General features: G+C 35.9%; 1 protein-coding gene across 1 annotated transcript in view; it reads right to left on the bottom strand.

Moving 5' to 3' along the window:
- msi (RNA-binding protein musashi) overlaps window positions 1-19,612 on the bottom strand; it is a 100,967-nt gene extending 81,355 nt beyond the window's left edge. Inside the window, exons 1-3 of the mRNA XM_018460819.1 lie at window positions 19,440-19,612; window positions 17,819-17,988; window positions 2,631-2,750 (exon numbers count right to left, since the gene is read on the bottom strand). Of these exons, the coding sequence (XP_018316321.1) occupies window positions 2,631-2,686 (56 nt within the window). The 5' untranslated portion in view covers window positions 2,687-2,750; window positions 17,819-17,988; window positions 19,440-19,612. The remainder of the gene's footprint in view (window positions 1-2,630; window positions 2,751-17,818; window positions 17,989-19,439) is intronic.
- Between the last annotated feature and the right edge of the window lie 512 nt (window positions 19,613-20,124).

The following is a 20,124-nucleotide window of genomic DNA, read 5'->3' as shown; positions in this document are numbered from 1 at the left end:
TGAAACGGAGCAAAAACGAGCATATGTCTATAGGACTTTTTTTCTTAGTTTTTTACTCCTCTACACGCTCCCGAAGTTTTGCGATTTAATTTGGAAACAGACTGTATTATAATTATAATAATATTATATATAAAATATAAGTTTATTAACATATTGACATATGTTTATTGACATGTAAGAATATAGAAAGAACTATTTTCCAAACATGAACTTAATACTTTTCACGATGTTTAGCAATAGTGAATAATATAGAATCCATGATCTCTAGAATAACAAAAATACTAAAAAAACCATTACAGTCGATGTATACACTCAGTATACTTAGGTTGGCCATATAGTATCTTACAAAGAATTTCCTCTCCTTGATTACGAACAACAATAATAATTTATATATAACATTCATATATTATCAATATAAAATTTATAATTTTAAACTATAATTAAAAAAAATAAATTCCTTGCCGTTCGGAATTACTCGTTGTCACGCGGGGCAATACCCAATTGAAATTTTTGTTTAAAATTATAGTTTATAGTGATAATATGTGAATATAGTTTAAATCTAAATGACTGGAGCGTTTTTAGACTTTTATTAATTAGTAAATAATCGCCAGCTTTATTTAACTTTTCCTGTAAATGTAACAATTTCCCTACTCTCCCCTATTACTGCTGTAATAATAATTATATTATAATTCTACAAAAAAATATACAATTGGCAACACGAAAATGACTATAAATTATAGTAATATTTTAGTGACTATTTTTTCCCTCAGTGTAATAATTCATGTCGCGAGCGAATCAACACGTCGGCACAGTTTTTCTAAAAAAATATTCGTACTCCGCTACAAAGGTCTTTCTGATTACTATTCTCCTTGTTCGATCTTCGACGAGTAAGGTTCGCAGATCAGGAACAAAGGGTGTGCTAGGAGAAACACCTAATCGCAAATACACGGACCTCCCTGTTTCCCTTTCGGCTAGAGAGCCGCGGGAGCATGACGGAAATGTCAGGAGAAAGGGATACGAAAAATCGTGCGTATAGCGTATAATTTTCATCCGCTATGTATGCTTTGTACATGTATAATATATATGCGCGAGTACATGAAGAATCGTTATGTTCGCTCTTTCTAAAGGAACTTTAATCAAAACTGGAAAATAGAAGAAACCTACTTTTCATCCCGCCGTCTTTTTACCGTCGCTTCTGCAACCGTCCCGTTCCGTCCATGACGGGCGGACGATAATACGGCGTCTGACCTTCCGTGCAAGATATCTTGAAACGCGTATACAACAATGCCGCATTGTCTAAGCCACTTTATTGTACCCAGCGACGTCCGAATATCATGCCGAGATCTCGACTCGCTCGGGTATATAGGATGATTTGCAACTAACGTGCGTAAAACGGACTTCTTGATTAAGATTAAGATGAAATTAATGAGAAATGAGAGGAACTTTTCATGATTTAAGTTCGAGAACTGCATAATTAAGTAAGTTACAGAATTTGTTCCACGGTGGAATTCAAGTAGATCCCGCTTCAGCAACATTTCAATTCCTAACTTCAGCCATAAAGATGTTTAATGTAGAGCAGTAAATAGTGCAATATACAATATAATGTTAATGGTCTTGCATCAATCTTACAATTAGGTTTCTTAGCAATTTTTCAAAAACAATTCGTTAAATATTGCAGATAACAAATACTGACTTTACATACAGAGACAGTTCGTGATTTATTAACTGTATTCGATGAAGGAAACATTCAATAGTGAAAAAAATGCAAATGAAATAATTTCGTTAATTTGTCTGATTGAATCGTCTGATTGAACAGATGTCTTGATATCATCAAGATTTAATCTTACAATTATATACGAATGTATCTTCTTAGAATGTATATCGTGCATCTGTGTATACACACTGATCGTAAAACAGCTTGAGACAGGAAGTATAAATTTACACATTACTAACATGCAGACATAGCATAAGCCTAATCTATTTGCAATTAAAGCTGAGTTCTCATGCATTAAAATCAATTATTATATCTTTGATATGGTCGCGTTATATTCAGATATAAATATGTATACGATATATCTACATAAAATTAATATTGCCGAGTAAGCAATAATTTTACAGCCCCAAAATAGATAAACTTAATAATAGATAAACTTAATAGTCTGATATAAATTTATTATTTACAGTAACTTTTTTCTATTAAACACTAAGCAGTTGAAGGAGATTTAAACAGAAAATTAAAGTAATAAATAATTGATTTTTGAATTTTCGCTAATTTATCATTCGTCAACAGATTATTATATTAATATTCTTGAGGCTTTCACGGGTGTTACCTATGTGACAATCTTGCGTTTCGCGGGTTTTCTCCGTGTTCAGATCCATTCTTGGAATTCCAAGAATGGATCTGAACACGGAGAAAACCCGCGAAACGCAAGATTGTCAGAGAATTATATTATTTAAATCTTCTTAGTACATGACTATAAAGTTCTCGAAAAGCTCAATGTTGTAAGAAGTTAGTTACGAATAAATAATAGCTAATCTATTGATTTATAACATAACGACAAATCAAGATCTCAGCTTTTTATTTTTTGTAGAGGCAAATTCAGTAGCAATTAAGATGGAAAGACACTTACCAATTCTCTAGTACACCGACGTTCGAGAAGCTTGGAGGAAAACTCGCGGCCGCCATCGATGGTCGCGACTAATGTCCGTTAGCTCCACTTCCTAATCCTCTTCGCAATCCTAACACGTCACTGGCATGAACAAAATAAACTAAATGATTAAAATGACTCGAGAATTTGAAAAAAAGTTGCGAGACGACTTAAAAATCTTCATTTTCAAAAATTTAATATTTTTGGAAAGAATTAATTATAAATTGTCAAAATTAACGAAACATTTTTAACTACCATAAAGAAAATATAATAAAAATCCATTATTCAGAAATATAAATTTCTTAAAATAAAAGAGTGAAAATATATTAAATGTTTTATTTATCACAGATATATTTTAATCTACTATATATAATATATCGTGTGTAACATTTTAATTCATTGTTTAATAAAAAATTACTCTCTCGAGAATATGTATTTAGTACATCTATACTGTGTGTTTAAATATACATGTCATTTCGAAATGCCATTTAAAATAATCCTTAAACGACAAAAGATATAACAAAATATTTTCCTTATTTTTTATATAGAATTCGATAACACAAAATTTTTTTCTCCAATTTTTATAAATTATGTCATCATATATTTTTTTAAATAAAATTATATAAATTTCTTACGTAAATCGGTTTCTCCTGATAATATATATAATATGTATTAAAAGTATGATCAGAATGTGAATACTTTACGAAATATTTCATATTTTATATTAAAATGTGTCAGAATAAAATATGAAATAACTTATAAATTTTTTAATTTCTAAATAACGTTATTTTAATCTTTTATTATAATATCGAGAGAAATCGATAAGCATATTTTTACATTTTCAAAAATTTATTGCGATCGTAACTTCGAAGATAGAGCTTTAAATACCATAGGTCATTGGATTCATATTTTCGGATCCTATCGAGTGTAATGCTATTTCTGTTGGAAATTTCCATTCGAAAAATTTCACTATTTTCTCCCTTAAAATTTTGTAGAAAATAAATATAATTCCATTACGGTAAAATCATCTCAAAGTAATCTCATTAAAGACTTTTTTTATTTTTCGTCACTTTAATTTCTGAGATCAGCGTGAACAAATTAAATTGAATACACTTTGTATACTCTATACATATATTAAATGAATACATAAGTACATATAATGTATACGATTAAAATTATCGAGTGAAGCGGTTAAAAGCGAAGAACGACTTCAAATTTAAATCACTATCAGACACGATTTCGTCGTTGTGAGCCGTGAAATTGCTTTCAGAAAATATGGAGATTCGGCCATCTTCCTTAAAAGTACCAACCGTCTCTTTTACGCCCGCCTTCCTCACGTTCCTGTATACATGCAGGATATCGTATGGATGTGTTTGCGCAGTGAATTATACGCACACGACTAAGTCCCGTACGCATACTTAGAAACTCGCACCTCGTCCGACTACCCCTTTTCTCGCATTTACTATCTTCCCGCTTTTCGGATCCTGGTATCGGTAATGAACGATCTATTGTACCAGTGAATGCTCTTTCAGGCAACAAGAAGGAGAAAGGGATAGAGGAGGATATACAGCTGGCTAAGGGTGAGTGGCAAGAGGGTTGGCGGGCGAGGAGCGAATATAGAGCGGCATAGAAGAGGTATGAAAACGGCACTCGTTAATGGATTCCCATTCTCCCGAACTCTTTTACTCTCTCTTTACTGTCTTTCCCACCCTTTCTTCCATCGTTTTCTCCTCATGTTCCTTGCGCTCTGCTCTCTTTTGCGCGTTGATTTTTAACCATTCATGCAGGCACAGGGAGCTCGCTCGTTACACGTGTAAATCCCGAACTTTAGTACGGTCGTATGCGTCTCATTGTTCGTCACGACGCTGTATTTCCGATTTGCAACAATCGTAAAACAAACAGCCGAACGATTCTTGACGCGTCGTAGATCTCAATGTCGGTAATAACGGAATTATTCGACCGTCTATTTCACCCTCTCTGTATAATAACGAGGGGATCATCCCTGGCGCTCGGAAATCTCGTTGAGGCTTTCCGGGATGATTTCCTGGAGCAAGGGTTAACTCTCGATTAGCAAGATTAGCAGAGATTACTGTACACAACGTACATTTCTCGTGTACGTGTACATTTATCGCGAGACGTCAAATCGCAATAAAAGATACGAATAAATGTAGAAGAAATTATCAATTAAAGATATTTAGGAGTATCTAGAAATCATCAAAGAGATTAGACCGTTTAAATAAATTTTGATTAGTTCACTTGATCCGCCATATTCAAGATGACTTAATCAGTATATCCAGACTTTTTTTTCAACTACGTTGTGAAAATTGTTTATAACAAATGTTTTTCACAATCTTATAATACATAATTTTTAAGTCACGTAATCTTATTCCTCGGAATTTGACTTTCAAAATGAAAAAAAAATCATTCAATTACGTTAACTTTAAGCAAAGCTAAAAGCATACATTAATTTAAAGTAATTAATTGGATTTCACGAATACCAATAAGGAAATTCAAAGCGAATACCGATTAGGGTTAAGATAGAATGAGATAGACTGATTGTGAAATGCATAAGACAGAATGAGATGCGTAAGATGGAATGAGATGCATGGATATCTATCCAATTTTATCTTAAGCGTTTGATCCATCATATTCAGAACATTTCAGGACAGTGTCCAATTTCTTATTTAACGATCTCTAGAAGTACTTAAAATTTTTAAGTAGTACTCGAAAAAATTCAAGTTCAAATTTTCTTCAGTTTAAACCGATAAGAAAAGTTACGCTCACCAAAAGTTCGCGAACTCTTGGTGCGCACCGTACCGAAGAACAAGGAGAACAAATTCTCGCTAATTAGTGAGAATGGCCGAGTGCAGGGAGAAACGTATCGTTGAGGCGAACGATGCGCGTCCTGGCGCGGATTAGAGAATACGACAAAATCCATTGTCGTCTATCGAGCGCTGCTATTGTCTGCCGCCATTATTTGTCTGCTCGTACGGCGGTGATAAGGGGCACGATTCCGTCGGCTCGCGAATGACAGCTAGCGGGAGACAACGTCATTATCTCTGTAAAATGCCTGACGGGAAAGAACGGTTTGCAGCACTGCGCCAAAACGCCGTCGAAATATTTTCAACAGCAGCATTTCGAAGATAATTGGCAACGGGAGCGAAAAACACCAAGTCCGTATTCGTCGCGCTTTTCTCGAAAACGGTTTAAAAATTTATTCCTTGCAAATTATTGTACGAAGATAAAAATATACCAACGTTTTCACGCTTTCGAAATTATGATATCTTCGTTATTTCGCTACCGTGTGAAAATCCAGCGTTCCTCATCAATGATTATTTCTATCCACACTGATTATCCTTTGTTTATCAAACTTGCAGAGGAGCTACTCGCCACTCGCCGAAGTTCTGAGGCGCAAACTTTGCTAACTGACGAAATTGAATAGCGAATGTACACGCGAGAAACGTATCGCCCGCACGGAATAATCAACATAGACAAAATCAAAGTGCTATAATTAATGCAGGTGTTCATGTCGGTGTGTCGTGAATAATGAAAATGCCACCAGCGTCTGTTCGTTTCGAAAAATCGAAGATCATTCAATCGCGTCAGTTTTAACTGTGGTACATCGACGGTCACATTTAATCGCATCGATAGATTAGCGCTGACTTTTACTCGTAATATTCTGACATAAATATTTCGGCTAATAAACAATTCGAAATAATCCGAACATGTTTTCGGTTTACGGCTATTAACGCTTATAATAAAAATATCTATCAAAAATAACACGTTCGCTAATTATGAGTTTTGATTTAATTCTCAGAAATCCTGATAGCCAATAGAGGACGAACAAACCATTCTCGATTTTGAAAAGTTATCAATGTGAAAATAAAATGTAATGATTAATTGATCAGATAGTATTCGCGCATCCATCTGATAGTGTAATAAATGTTTGTAATGCAAATTATAAATTCAGAATATTTCATAAAGATAAATATAATTTTGATTAAATGGACGGGTGAAACTCATAGTGGTGTAAGTCACTTTTTAAAAATATCAAGTTGAGTTTATTGGTGTAGCTTATGAAACAAATATATTAAAAAAATATTTTTTCTCGAAATCATAAAAGTGACTTACGCCCACTATGTGATTTTGATCCCACCAATTAAAAAAAGATATTTTATATAGAAAGGACGGTTTTGTTGAATATACGAATAGGGTAAAAGCAGAGAATGTGGAATAGGCTGCTATGGAATAGTAGCTTATTTTCTAAACGAAGCATGGCAATCTAGCGACAATCGCTGAAAGTTGTTGTAATTGGTACCAAACGTGTCATAACAAGCAATGAGCTCAGTCCGACAAAACATTTCATCACAATAAACATTTATTTATTTTCGTTGCGTCAAGAGATTCGACAGCTTTTTCTAAAAAGTGTGTTCTCACAAACTGAAGGTAAGTTTGTTAATGTTTATATTACATAAACGCTTTTAATAATATTGCACGAACAATATTGCAGATAAATTATGATTTCTAACTTGTTTATTGTTACGGAAAGACTTTGTCATACTCGTATAACGACATGCAGGATAATATGGAATACATCGAGGGTTGAGAATATGGAACAGGTTCCATATTAGCAACTTATTCATGATCAGGTAAGTTAGATGAATAATGCTTATTTTAGATGCTAATATTTATTGTAATTTAATGATTCAAGATTTAATTTTATTTTTTATTGTCCATACGTAATGACGTTCATGTCCAATGATGCTATTATATTTTCTGTGTGTTGTAGAATAAAAATATGAACTATTTTTCTTGATCGGTTTACATAAATAAACAAAAAACACTTCATTTATTGTGTTATTTATTACTATTACCTAAATTTCACCGGTATTCCATATTGCATCCCATTTTTTAGATCCTCCCCCATTTTTACACTTTTTACTTTTTTGTTAATATTGACATTGGTTACTTAAATTTTGGTGATTTTCATTTATTAGATGTAGCTGACATATTCCTCAAGAGTTCTGTGTAAATTTGAAGTCTTCATATGCATTTATATCGGAGCAATGTTAATTTAAAAAACGCTATTCCATATTCCATACTTTTGTCCTATATCTAAAAACTTTTTAGCGATACAGATCTGAAAATAACTCTGTCAAACCATTAAAATAATTATGCAGGATGTTTTCCATGTAGCAATATCATGTGAAAAACATAAACGATATATAAAGTATTATAAAAAAATACAGAGAAGCGCTCTCGGTATTTTTTATAATACTTTATATATCGTTTATGTTTTTCACATGATATTGCTACATGGAAAACGTCCTGCATAATTATTTTGATGGTTTGACAGAGTTATTTTCAGATCTGTATCGCTAAAAAGTTTTTAGATATAGGACAAAAGTAGGGAATATGGAATAGCGTTTTTTAAATTAAGATAAAGTTAGTTATAGACATAAATCAATTATTGGACATAAATGACAAAAATTTTAAGCTTTTAATGATATGCACGACTCTAAATAAATTCGTTGTTTATAAAAATTTATTAACGAATTTATTTAAAGTCGTACATATCATTAAAAGCTTAATATTTAAAATTGTTATCATTTCGTCCAATAATTAAGTCATATATATCCGATAACTGACATTTACTTAATAGGATTATCAAGACTGCAATTGTGATCGATGCTGCGAAAGGACATGATAGACTGCAACATCGACGAGAACAGTACAGCCGTCAAGAGATGGAACAGCCATTAGACAGTAGGTCGTTCGCGACTATAAACGGAAGACGGTACGCGGCTCGTCGACCAACACGGCGCGAACCGCGTCTACTTTCTCTATCTGGTTTGACTAGGAAGTCGTAAATCCTCTTTTGCCATTTGCACGGCGCGCGGCGCAGGCATTTTATGCAGTATACCGCAGCAATAAAGCGAACGAATGCGATCGAATCGGTGCCAGGATACAGACGACGCGCCCGTTTCTCTCGTAATCTCGCGTGTCTCGAGTTTCGGTAACTTTTCAACGGGCAATAATACGGACGCGCGGCACGGTGCGAACATACTGAACGATAAGAATCAACGGTTTCGCAATCGATTTCTAAGACTTATAAATCACAAAGTTTACGAATCATTTATTAACAGTTTATTATCTCGCGTCGCAGTGCTTTTTGTAGTTTAAGGTAACTCCGGTATATACGCCGCACCTATCAAAAACTGAATTTATTAAGTATTATTTATTATGTTTATAGTAAACGAACTATATCAGTAAAAACTTTGTACTGTCTACTACTATAAAAAAAATATTAGAAATCCGAAATATTTATTTTTCATATTGAAAAATAAACTTTTTGAAACCTTGTATTTTTGCCGCATATCTCATAGGGGTGGGATATATGGCTACTCATAGGGGGAAAGGGGGTATGTACGGCTCATGAAAAATTTACAAATAATGCAAACATGCTTTATACTATTCCACTACACGTATGTATCACGAAATAACCCCTAAGTCTTTTACACATCCTACATTAATCATTTTATGTAAATTATAACTTATGATGGCGTTACTTATTACAGTGACAAATCGATTCAACTCACAATAAATTCGTTAATATTAACAGTAAAAAGCTGAAATCATAACACAATACTAATATAACATAAAGGCATGTAACAGAGTAGTTACGAGAAAATTACCCCCACTCCTTCTATTTTTCTGACTGCGGCGTAAATCCCAGCGCGGCGTATTTGCCGGAGTTACCCTATACTCGGATGTTAAAACCAAAATTAGGAAAATTACTATTAGTCAAAAACTGAAGATTGAATACACGGAAATTATAAATAGATTCAAAATATAAAAAGTAATGATAAAAGTACACTTACAGTTACGAAAAAAAGTAACGCCATTATCACAAAAAAAAAAGTAACTGCTAATGCGATTTTATAACCGCATAAGTATAGTTGTAAGAATTGATATCAATTACAGTCGAATATTCTTCTCATATTCGACTGTAATTAGTCAATTCTTACAATAACGTTTACGTAATTGTAAAATGGACTTATTACAGTAACGGCGTTACAAGAAATGCATTACCAAAAGTGTTGCTGTTAGCGTTGCTTGAAATCTCCAAAAACTTTTGCACTTAAATAAAAGGAGATAAATATATATTCCGGCGTTGAAGATAGAGAGTGTCCTCCATTTAGTGACACAAGTCAACACAAATATCGTTTTGTCTTTGTTACTCATAAAACAAAGAAAGATAGAACATTTGTATCGATTTGTGTTACTAAATGGAAGGCATCCAGAGAAAGCGAAGATGCTAAGTGCAAAAAGTACAAACAATGCGAACAGACCTCAATTTTACTTAAAACAATGGAAATTTAGAGAATGAAAAAGTTACACTCATGCGTATACGCGCGCGGTGGATATCTTTACAGCTTCATACAAAATTATACGTTCAATTGTAAATATCTTTCAAAAAATTTCGCGCACACGTTCCTGCTAGCTATAAATAACGATCGTCGTTAGAACCCATTTTACGATTGCATTGCAATCGTTTTTCTTTTCTATGAAACGCAAAGCACTCGCGATACGTTATCGAACAGACAGCAAAATAGATTTTATTTATAACTGCAAGAGAGATTTCTATCAGACAATCTTTATGAAATTTTCATCGATGCATCGTAAATCAGTACATCCGTATTTGAAAGTTTTTATATGTCTCAAAAATTCTCTCTTTCAGTCACTTCCATCATGGCATTTCTATCGCCATCCATCGACGGAAATCGACATTTGCGGGTCTCGAGAAGTTCGCTAGATCGCTCATTGCTCTAAATTGGCGTGGCGAGTATATTTGGATTTAATCTCCATGCTGTTTGAACGAATGAAGTGCTGCTGCGGTAATCCCGTAGAGGCGATCCATCATAGGCATCGCGAAAGTCAACGACAAACGTTCGGCACGATCGGATACCGTGCCAGAATCGCTGTGGTCGTCGTCGTCGTCACGTGGGCGAACCAGAATGGGCACGGTTTCTCATTGGTCATGGTCCACGGACCGCTTGGCTCGATTAAAACGTCGCTCGCGGTCGAAGAGACACGCTCTCTCGCCCAAGCTTCCTCTTTCCTCTCAACTTCCCTTCCCTGTCTTTTTTCTAATATATTAATCTCTACTCAGTTGTAACGTATATTTCCTAGTTTTAATGTTACGTCAAGTAATTAATAAACATTTAATATTAAAATAAGTAATTAATTCGAGATATCTGAACTACTTTTAAGTATCTAATATTAATTCACAAAAATTACCTAATATTATCTAAGAGTAAGTCAGATGTCTCGAATTAATTATTTATTTTAATTAAATAATACTTCTAGTATTGATTGTGCTCTTAAATAATACTATTTTAAAACTATTATGTTTTAGTGCATGAAAAAACAATTTCATTGAAGTACAAATTTCGTTAGATATAAATCTGAAAATAATATTCTCGGATAATTAAAATAATTATGTAGAACATTTAAGCACGACAATACTGTAAAAAGCTACATAATTATTTTTATGACCGAACAAATTATTTTCAGGTCTGTATCTAACTAAATTTTTAGATATTTTAGCAAAATCGTTTTGTCCGTATAATAATAATAGGGAATTTCCCGTAATCTTTCGATTTGGGAGATCAAAGAGATACATGGAAAGAATGATTTTGCTAAAGATATCTAAAATTTTAACTAGCTACAGATCTGAAAATAATTTCGTTGGACCAAAATAATTATGTAAGAAACTCAAATATGATGATTGATGAGCAATGCTGCAAAAAAGTGACATTCTAGCAACTTAATCAGCTTGAGCGTCCAATATAATTATTTTGATGGTCCAAAATTATTTTCAGATTTATATCTAGCAAAATTTTTCAGCAATTTTTCAATCCTTTCTGTTAATGCATCTAAATATGTGTATACGAATGCATAATTTTCACGAAGATTTGATGATAATTTATAAATAAAATCTGAGATAAGATATAATTCGTATAAGAGCGTGAATTTCGAGGCTAACCAAGAGACCGCGAGAATTACGTGTAATACGTAATTTTAGAAAATGTGAAAAGCCGCAGGAACTTTAATGGATTTCCCGGGTGCGCGTACTTTCGCCTACCGTTTTATCTCCGCAAATTGGGTTAGTCTCCTTGGCCGGCCGCGTTCTCCCGAGTCCCACCTGTCGTCTTCGCGACACCGTTCGTTGCTGTAACGAAACGGACATAACTTGACGAGAAGGAGACCGGACGATAGAACAGCGGCGGACTACACGGTCTGTAATTCAACGTGGTCCCTTGGCTAAACCGAAGTCTGTTAAAGGTGAGCGATTAAAACGATTTAACAAACGCTTAAATAAATGAGGAAAAAGAACTTCACCGAGGAATTGCCACGGGAATTCCTCCTCTAACTGTCTCGTTAGTAATTAACGCGATGTATGCGTCGAAAAGACTCGGATCTCTCGGTGAATTTTATAAATTCGAAATACCGATAGTCTTTTTCTTATTTGACGTCGATTCGCTCGTAGAATTCACGAAATTAATCGACCTCGTAACGAATTCGACAGCGATAAATTTGACAAACGTTAGACGATCTTCTTTACTCTCGAAGGAAAAGTGTGAAATACGAAGTGATACTCGCTAAGTAATTGCTTGCAATAATGAAGACTGAACTTATGAAATGTTACACGTTGGTTACACGAGTAGATGTGTAAATAGAGATAAATAAGAAATTGACAAAGCCAAGAATGTCGTAAATTTTCCATCTCAGCAACCTACGTCGTCGTATCATGCATTAAATAGTAGCTCTTAACCTAAACGCGCGCGAGGGCGCCGAGTGCGACTGATTCGTGATCTGTGGATCCGGGTTTTATTCCACCCCCGATATCTGCCCCGCATACGCGATTTTTCGTGTTCGCCGTTCGAATTCGGCGTTAAACTGTAGGTCAAATCGAGTGTTGACACACACACAAACTTTGAAGAGTAGAATTCCACTAATATCAAATTCAAAAACATAAGCGAGCCTCTGTCCCCGAAGAGGCTCTAAAATTAAACTGATATGCATGGTACTGTGACCCAATAATAGGGTCGGAAATCCACACAGGGAATTTGACAAAGACAAAAAGCCTAAACGCGGATAATAATTATTAGAGTCCGACCGAAACCACACTTTGACTCGGCCGAAACCGAAAACGAATATTTGGTTGTCATTCAATTTCGGCCGAAAATAAAACAGAAACCAAAACTCAGATAAATCTTAATAAAAAAAAAAAAGAGAGAGAGAGAGAGAGAAGCTAACGGAGTCACATTTTTTCGGCCGGAATAAAAATCGACATTTTTGGATTAATTTTACAGAGATCGTATAATTTTCAGAAATCGTGACAAATTTATGTACTCTTTAAAAAATAAGATTTTATTAAAATATTTAACTATAATAATATAATAATATTGCATCCTCAACTTTTAAAGAAATCAAATCACAGTTATTATTAAGATCACATCAAAGTTATATTTAAATTATCTTAAGTTTAATCAATGAGTTGATAATTAAAATCGAACAGTTGTTTTTTGAACGCTCACCGGCGCGTTGTAACTTGTACAGTTTCGATTTACCCACCGAAATCTCTTAATTTTCTCTTAATTTCGGCCGAAACCGAAATCAAACTGAAACCCTAATTTTTGACCGAAATCGAAATTTCGATCGGATTCTAATAATTATTAAACGAGCGACATTTTGCACATGATCAGAAAAGACACCAGCTATCGATCGTATTCACGTCTCCCTTCTATCGAAATCCTTCCAGACGGTAAATGGTACCACCTGATATTCCCGTGATTCACGCTCGGATTAAGTTTTCCGTTTATGAATACGTTTCTCGAGTTCTCATTTCAGTTGCATAAAGAAATTGGAACAGATTTATCGCTGCGTAGTATCGTAAAGCTGTGACCGCGAGGAACTACTGGAGAAAAAAATTTGGCACAAATCTGGACGTTTAAATGCCAGGTCCAACTGGAACCCGCACTTTTGAATGTGCGCCAAACCTCTCGACCGATGTACACGCGTGTGCTGCATAATTTCGACAGATTTGAAAAAAAAAGTCGCTCTGCTAACGATACTTCTTTTACAGTTCATCTGCAAAAATATAAAAAAGCACAGGCTTGCCTTGCAGGTTAATTTAATTTAAACCTGGTTTCAGCTTCATCGGTTCACGGAATCTTTCTGTTCGGTGTCAAGACAAGGCGGCAACGAAATTCCGTTTCAAAGTAGGAAAACAAGACAGGAACCGATGATGTAATATTGACACTCTATAACCTCGTTTCAGTTACGTTCAATCACGACGGAGAGATGTAACCCGACGAGCGAAAGGAACGGAAAGGCCGCGGGGGAGGAGGGAAGGGGACTTTTCCTCTTTCCAGCGACGAAAAAAAATCGTCGTTGTGTCGGCCATTGTCGGTACTCATTGCGGAACAATCGCGATAATGAGAAAGCCACGCAGTCGAAGACTGTTTCACTCCCGCTCTCTTCTTTTTTCCTCCCCTTTCGCGCTTCCACTTTTTCACTCAAGAATCCACCTGCAGTCGGCAGACACCGGCTCGTTCTCTTGCGTCGCTTTTGTCTTCGAACCGACAACAACTTCCATCGCGCGCGTCATTGAAAACTGCAAGAAACTAACCACCGCGTATTACCGTAGCGTACGTTTAGCAACGGACGTAAAAACGTATAATTGATGACGTGGGATATTTTATTTTAGCACAATGACATGATTGGGAATGTGCCAGTTTCCTTTGCCAAATAATTTTAAAAACCCAAATAATTTTTAAAAACCCATAGAATGTGAAATGTCCTAAAAATTAGAAATATATATGGCGACAAATAACACACGTACAATAGAATAAATAAATATTGATACTTTCTGTTATCTTTGTTAAGCAAAATCTTATGCCTACACGGAAAAAATAATTTCGCTGAAAATTTAATTAGATACAGATCTGTGAAGATAATTTTGTTGAATCATCAAAATAATCATGTATGACCACAGTTTTCATCTCTCGACTAGTGTTCAACTGGAGACCGACAAATCTCTTGCCGCCTGCCGGAATCAAGAATTAGTATCAAGTCGTCGAAATTGAAACTTTATTGTAGCATTGTAATTCAAACAATCGCACTTATTGATTTAAACATTGGTTTGTTTGGACCATTCCAAATAACAAATTTATTTGGATACAATAAAATTTGTTAAATTCAAAAAATCTTTTTCTCTGTGTATATACAGCTAAATTTATACTTTATACATAAAACCGTTCTGTCAGTATAATAATTTCTTGTTTGGAGTTGAGCAAACAATAAATCCTTGGTTGATACAATAAAATAATTTAGTTGAAACAAAATATTCGGTTATTGCAACATTTTACTTGTTTCTGATAAACAACTTTATCAGATGTCAATGTTTATCAGAAACAAGTAATAAAATGTTACAATAATTAAATGCTTTGCTTCAACTAAATTATTTTATTGCGTCAATCAAGGATTTGTTTGCCCAACTCCAAACAAGAAATTAATTCAACTAAATGAGTTTCTCAGTGTATATATCATTTTTACACTTTTGAATCACGTCAATTACTATTCGGTCTCGAAACGGAGTTTTACGCCAAAACTGGAAATGTAATATTACATTTTGTTAAGTATAATCAATTTTATATCACTGATGCCGATAAATGTCTTACAAAATAGATTAAGATAAAGATTAAAGAATTCCACCACTCGATAATATATAGGGTTTTTATATGATGACAATTACAAAGACAAACACATTAATCGTACGCAGTGATATGAGAAATAAATGCGGTTTTGCCAACATGTCACGCGTACAATTTATTGCAGGATTTCAACGTAATCGTTTCGCCTATCAACGACAATGTCTGAAGTGATTTGTCGTTCCGCATAACAAACCGTAAACTTGGACATTCGATTCGTACGGTTTTATAGTATGTGCGGTAAAACCGAAACGGTAAACCCAACAACGCAACTGAAACTGCCTCAGTAACATATTGACGTCGCGAAATTGGATTTAGTCTTTCTCGCGTATAAATATACATATAAATAAGATTCTGAAAATCTTCAAATCTTCGTCGACAATGTGAAATTTTCACTCTTCGTCTTTATATTGTTCCAGACTGGGTCTTTATATTGTTCCAGACTGGATAAAATCCTTAAAAAAATCTTATATACTTGTGGAAACTTTAACGAATTTTTACTATCATACAATTAAATTTTATTTATTTTTTACAGATTTAAATTTATGAACCAGAAATTTATTAACTAAAAAATCAATCGTGCCTTTAAAATCCATCATTATTGACGGAAGAGTAAAAACCTTTAAGAAATCACAATTTATTACTCTTTAGAATCGAGAAATCAAAAGAAAAAATTCATCTTTTAACAAAGATAAACATTTAAACGATGGAACAGCAAATGAAAGTTTGTACGTAAGAAAGCAAATTCACGCACGATTGACATTGAATAAATATAATCTCGGACTTTCGCGCGTCATTAAATAAGTAAATAAATAAAATTTCAGAGAACACTCTAAGGAAAAACTCTCCAAATCATCGAGAATCATAAATTAAATGACCTTCTCGGCTGATGCGAAAGCAAAGGAAACGAAAGTTCGATATGTTTAAATTCATTCGCGCATTAATCCCTTCAGCAAGAATAACGACGTCCACATACATCAATTGCATCGACAACTGTAATCGCAATTCACTGTACGTTTTCTTTTCCCTTGGAAAACGTTAGGAATTTAGAACGTGTAAATGATATTCGATTCGCGTTTCGAGTCCCTCGAAACTCGACCTTTGCGAGGAAGCCCTCTCAATGTGCACCTCTCAACCGCTTTGAGAAATACTCTTGAATACTCTTCTTATCCCACTTGACGTTCCGCCAGAAATACACGCGCCGTCCGTCGTCGTCGCACGCATGCGACTGTACGCGCGAATGAAGCGAGCGAGCAACGAGATGAAGCGCGATAAATCCATCCAAATTTGTGATGGCAGTTGTCCCTTTACCGTCGTATGCGTGCCCAATCGATCGCGCCTAAAACTTCTACTTTTAGTAAAAAATTGCAACTTTTAGTAAATAATTGCTACTTTTAGTAAAAAATAGAAAAATGTTCGGACAAACTGATCACAACTTGAACATAAAGAATTTCTTCGTCTGTTTCTTTCTTTCTTGAATCTTGAAATGTGAAAAGTGGAAAGTTTCGCCGGTATACACCTTACTTTAGACAGAAAGATAAGGAATCTTCGCATGTTTGGTCTTGACGGTGACAGCTAGTAGTAGCAAGGATAGAAAATGGCTCTGCACAGTAGTACCGAGAAGCAAAAGAGACGAGAGAGACGTGGAGAAAGGTTCATGTCGACGTGATGGTACGGATTTAGACAACATCTGGTCCAGTCTGTTTCGCCGGTTCGGCGGGCAAAGCACCACCGATTGGATTCGAAATAACTATCATCCCGTCTTCATATATCTCGCGATTTATCCAAACTGTGTACCAATCCAATAAGACGTGTCTTGATTGCAACAGACAACGCAATCCTCTTAATTGAAAACACATTCCAATCGATGCACTTTAAAAAATCGAAATAGATATAATATTATGCGGTGTTTGTATGAGCCTCCTCGTGTTGGTATTAATGATGTTAGTATTAACACCAACCTAGTGTGGATTTGTACCCCTGATGTTTACATCGACACCTTCATATGTGTGGATTTAAATCCCATAGGTTTTAAATCTACATCGTGTTGATGTCAATATTAATACCAATTCAGCGAAAATTATATAGATACACCGCATGGTATTAAATCCACACAAATATTTTTCAGACTGTAGTTTTAGCAAAAGTTCATAGTAAAATTTTAAATTCCTTGCATCTTGCTCGTTGCAAAAATACGTGTTCTAGCTTTCGAATAAAACTACGTGGCTATTTATATAAGTATAAACGTTTGTTTTGTTCGCTAAACGCCTCGTTACGAAACGCACAAGACGGTAATGTCGTAATGAAAATGCAAACTTAAATTCTCCTCTCGAAAATCCATATGCGCGCGCAGAGTACAGGGAGTATTGTGTACTTATATTATGTACCTACATGGAGACACGATGTTAAGACAACGCGATCGGTGGCGATTCTCGAAGCGCCGGGATGCATCAGTACTATCGGGATTGCACCCGGGTTAAGATTTCTCTGTGTGCGCTGTACACACCGCATGCTTTTCCCTCAGTTATGTGGACTGGTATCCGCGATTGTTGTGTGCATTCCTGGGAAATCACACGCTTTCCTTTTATCTCTCTCTCATTTCATCTCCCTCTTCCCGTCATCCCTCCCCATCTACATCTCCCCTCAGTTTTATATTTCCGCTTCCGTCACTTTTCTAGCTCGTCGCCAACGGATTAACGATCTACATAATCGTTGCACGTACGAACTTCGTTAACCTGCATCGATCAGGGACACGTGGCTGTTTCAATGATGGAACCCCGAAAAAACGAGACTTAGCACGTCGCGGCGAAATCAAAATTTGTAAAGCGTTACATTCTACTGTGCAGATATATACAGGATGTTTCTTAAATTAGTAGTGCAACCGGGGTGATTTTACATGAAAAAATAAGCTAAAATGTAAAATAAAACTTTTTCATATAAGGCTTTATTTTCGGGCAATATTTTCAACAATTTATAAAGTGATAAAATTCATCATGCGTGAACATACTGTTTTATTGTGTATTCTCGATTACCCAATACAATAAATACAAACATAAGCAAAAATAGTAGTCTACAGCGAGATCCGTTAAGTCGAGATACCCGTCGAATATTTTCGGGAAAACCAAATTTCCCGAAATATCTCTTCATAATTTACGCCTATTATGAAAATATATAATTTTACAATAACCGAAAGGCAAAAATGTCAATAAAAAATATACGCGTTTAACCCTTAAATTCTAAATTCACTCGTATACGTCAAGTTTTTGATACACTGACTTTACATAAAATTAATTATATATATATAAAAAATGATTAGAATATTTAAATTATTTCAAATTAATCACAATAGGATACTTGATTTCGATATATTAACGCTATAATAACGCTTGAAATATAAAGCAAGGTATAACAGTCTTGATTTAAGCAAGGTAACAATCTTTATTTAAAGTTTGAAGTACAAGCAGAAGAACAGATAAAGACACTGGTGGCATACTACATTCTTGGCATCCTCGATGTGAAAATTCGCGGAGAGAAATTTAATTAAGGGTTAAACGTGTACGTATAATTCGCACAGTGTCGCGATTCGTGGCGTAGCGTCGCGCCGCGTCTGCCAGAACGTTTCGTGTGTCTGCCCCACGGGTTATCGATTTTGGCTCACGCACGTATACCAAATCTTCCGATATTCCCGGTTGGAAAAGGACCGGGAACGCTTCGTGAGAATCCGTCGTCGCGGCTTGCGCGTTTAAATCATCCTGATATCGGAGTATTTCGCGAAAAACTCGAATACTTGTGAACCACCGCCGGCGGCGACGAGATATCGTGGAGCGTTGCATGCATACGAGAGAAAATCAAGGATCCGCGAGAGAGAACATTATCTGCGCGAATTAAATTCACTCGACTACTTTTTCCACCTACGCGAATCGCAAGGTGACAACGGTAAAGAGAGAGAGAGTGGGAGCAGAGAGAGAGAGAGAGAGAGAGAGGAGTGGGGGTGAGAATCGTGGAGACGAACCTGGCGTGTGCTCGGTCTATCTCTCACTCTCGCTTTCTCTTTCTCTCACGTACGAGAGAGGCCGCGAGATAAACGCGGCCCTTTGTCTTATCGTATCGCGCGCGCAATACAACGGCAATACGGAGACGCACGATGACACGACACGACACGATACGATACACGCACGAGCGACACGATACTCGGCTCGCGACTGAGTTTGACATCGTCGCCACCGAGGGTGTCTCGCATAAGAGGAGAGCTGTACCCCCACCGGCGCTGCTCAGGCGCCACATGGAGCCACGCTTGGGGTAGGGGGAAGGGAGACCTCCTCTCGATAGAGTATGTATAAAGCCTCGAGAGTGATATAACGTTACGTCAGAGCGCTTGCGCCCGGTCGTTCGTGCGTTGCGTCTGTTAGCTTGTCTCTTCGCTCGCTCGCTCGCTCGCGTTGCCGCAAAGTGGCAACCGGTGGTACCGGCCGCAGCGTCGGTGGGTATTTATGTAGACGATGCATCGCGTCACGCTAATGGGCCCGGCCGCAAGCCGATACAGCTGCGAGTCGAGTCTCTTCCTCTGGCTGCCGCGTTGATGTCGCGTCCCAGACGCCACAACTACTTAACCCTTTATTCCGTAACGTCGTTTTCGGGAAAACTCGAGTTTCTTCTTCACCCTGTTTCCATCGCTCGCACCACCGCGGTCGAATTTT

This window comes from Mycetomoellerius zeteki, unplaced genomic scaffold (assembly GCF_001594055.1).
Source record: "Mycetomoellerius zeteki isolate Tzet28-1 unplaced genomic scaffold, Tzet1.0 scaffold98, whole genome shotgun sequence".
NCBI lineage: Eukaryota > Metazoa > Arthropoda > Insecta > Hymenoptera > Formicidae > Mycetomoellerius > Mycetomoellerius zeteki.
The sequence above is the reverse complement of the archived record's forward strand: the minus strand, read 5'-3'. Positions and strand labels throughout refer to the sequence as shown.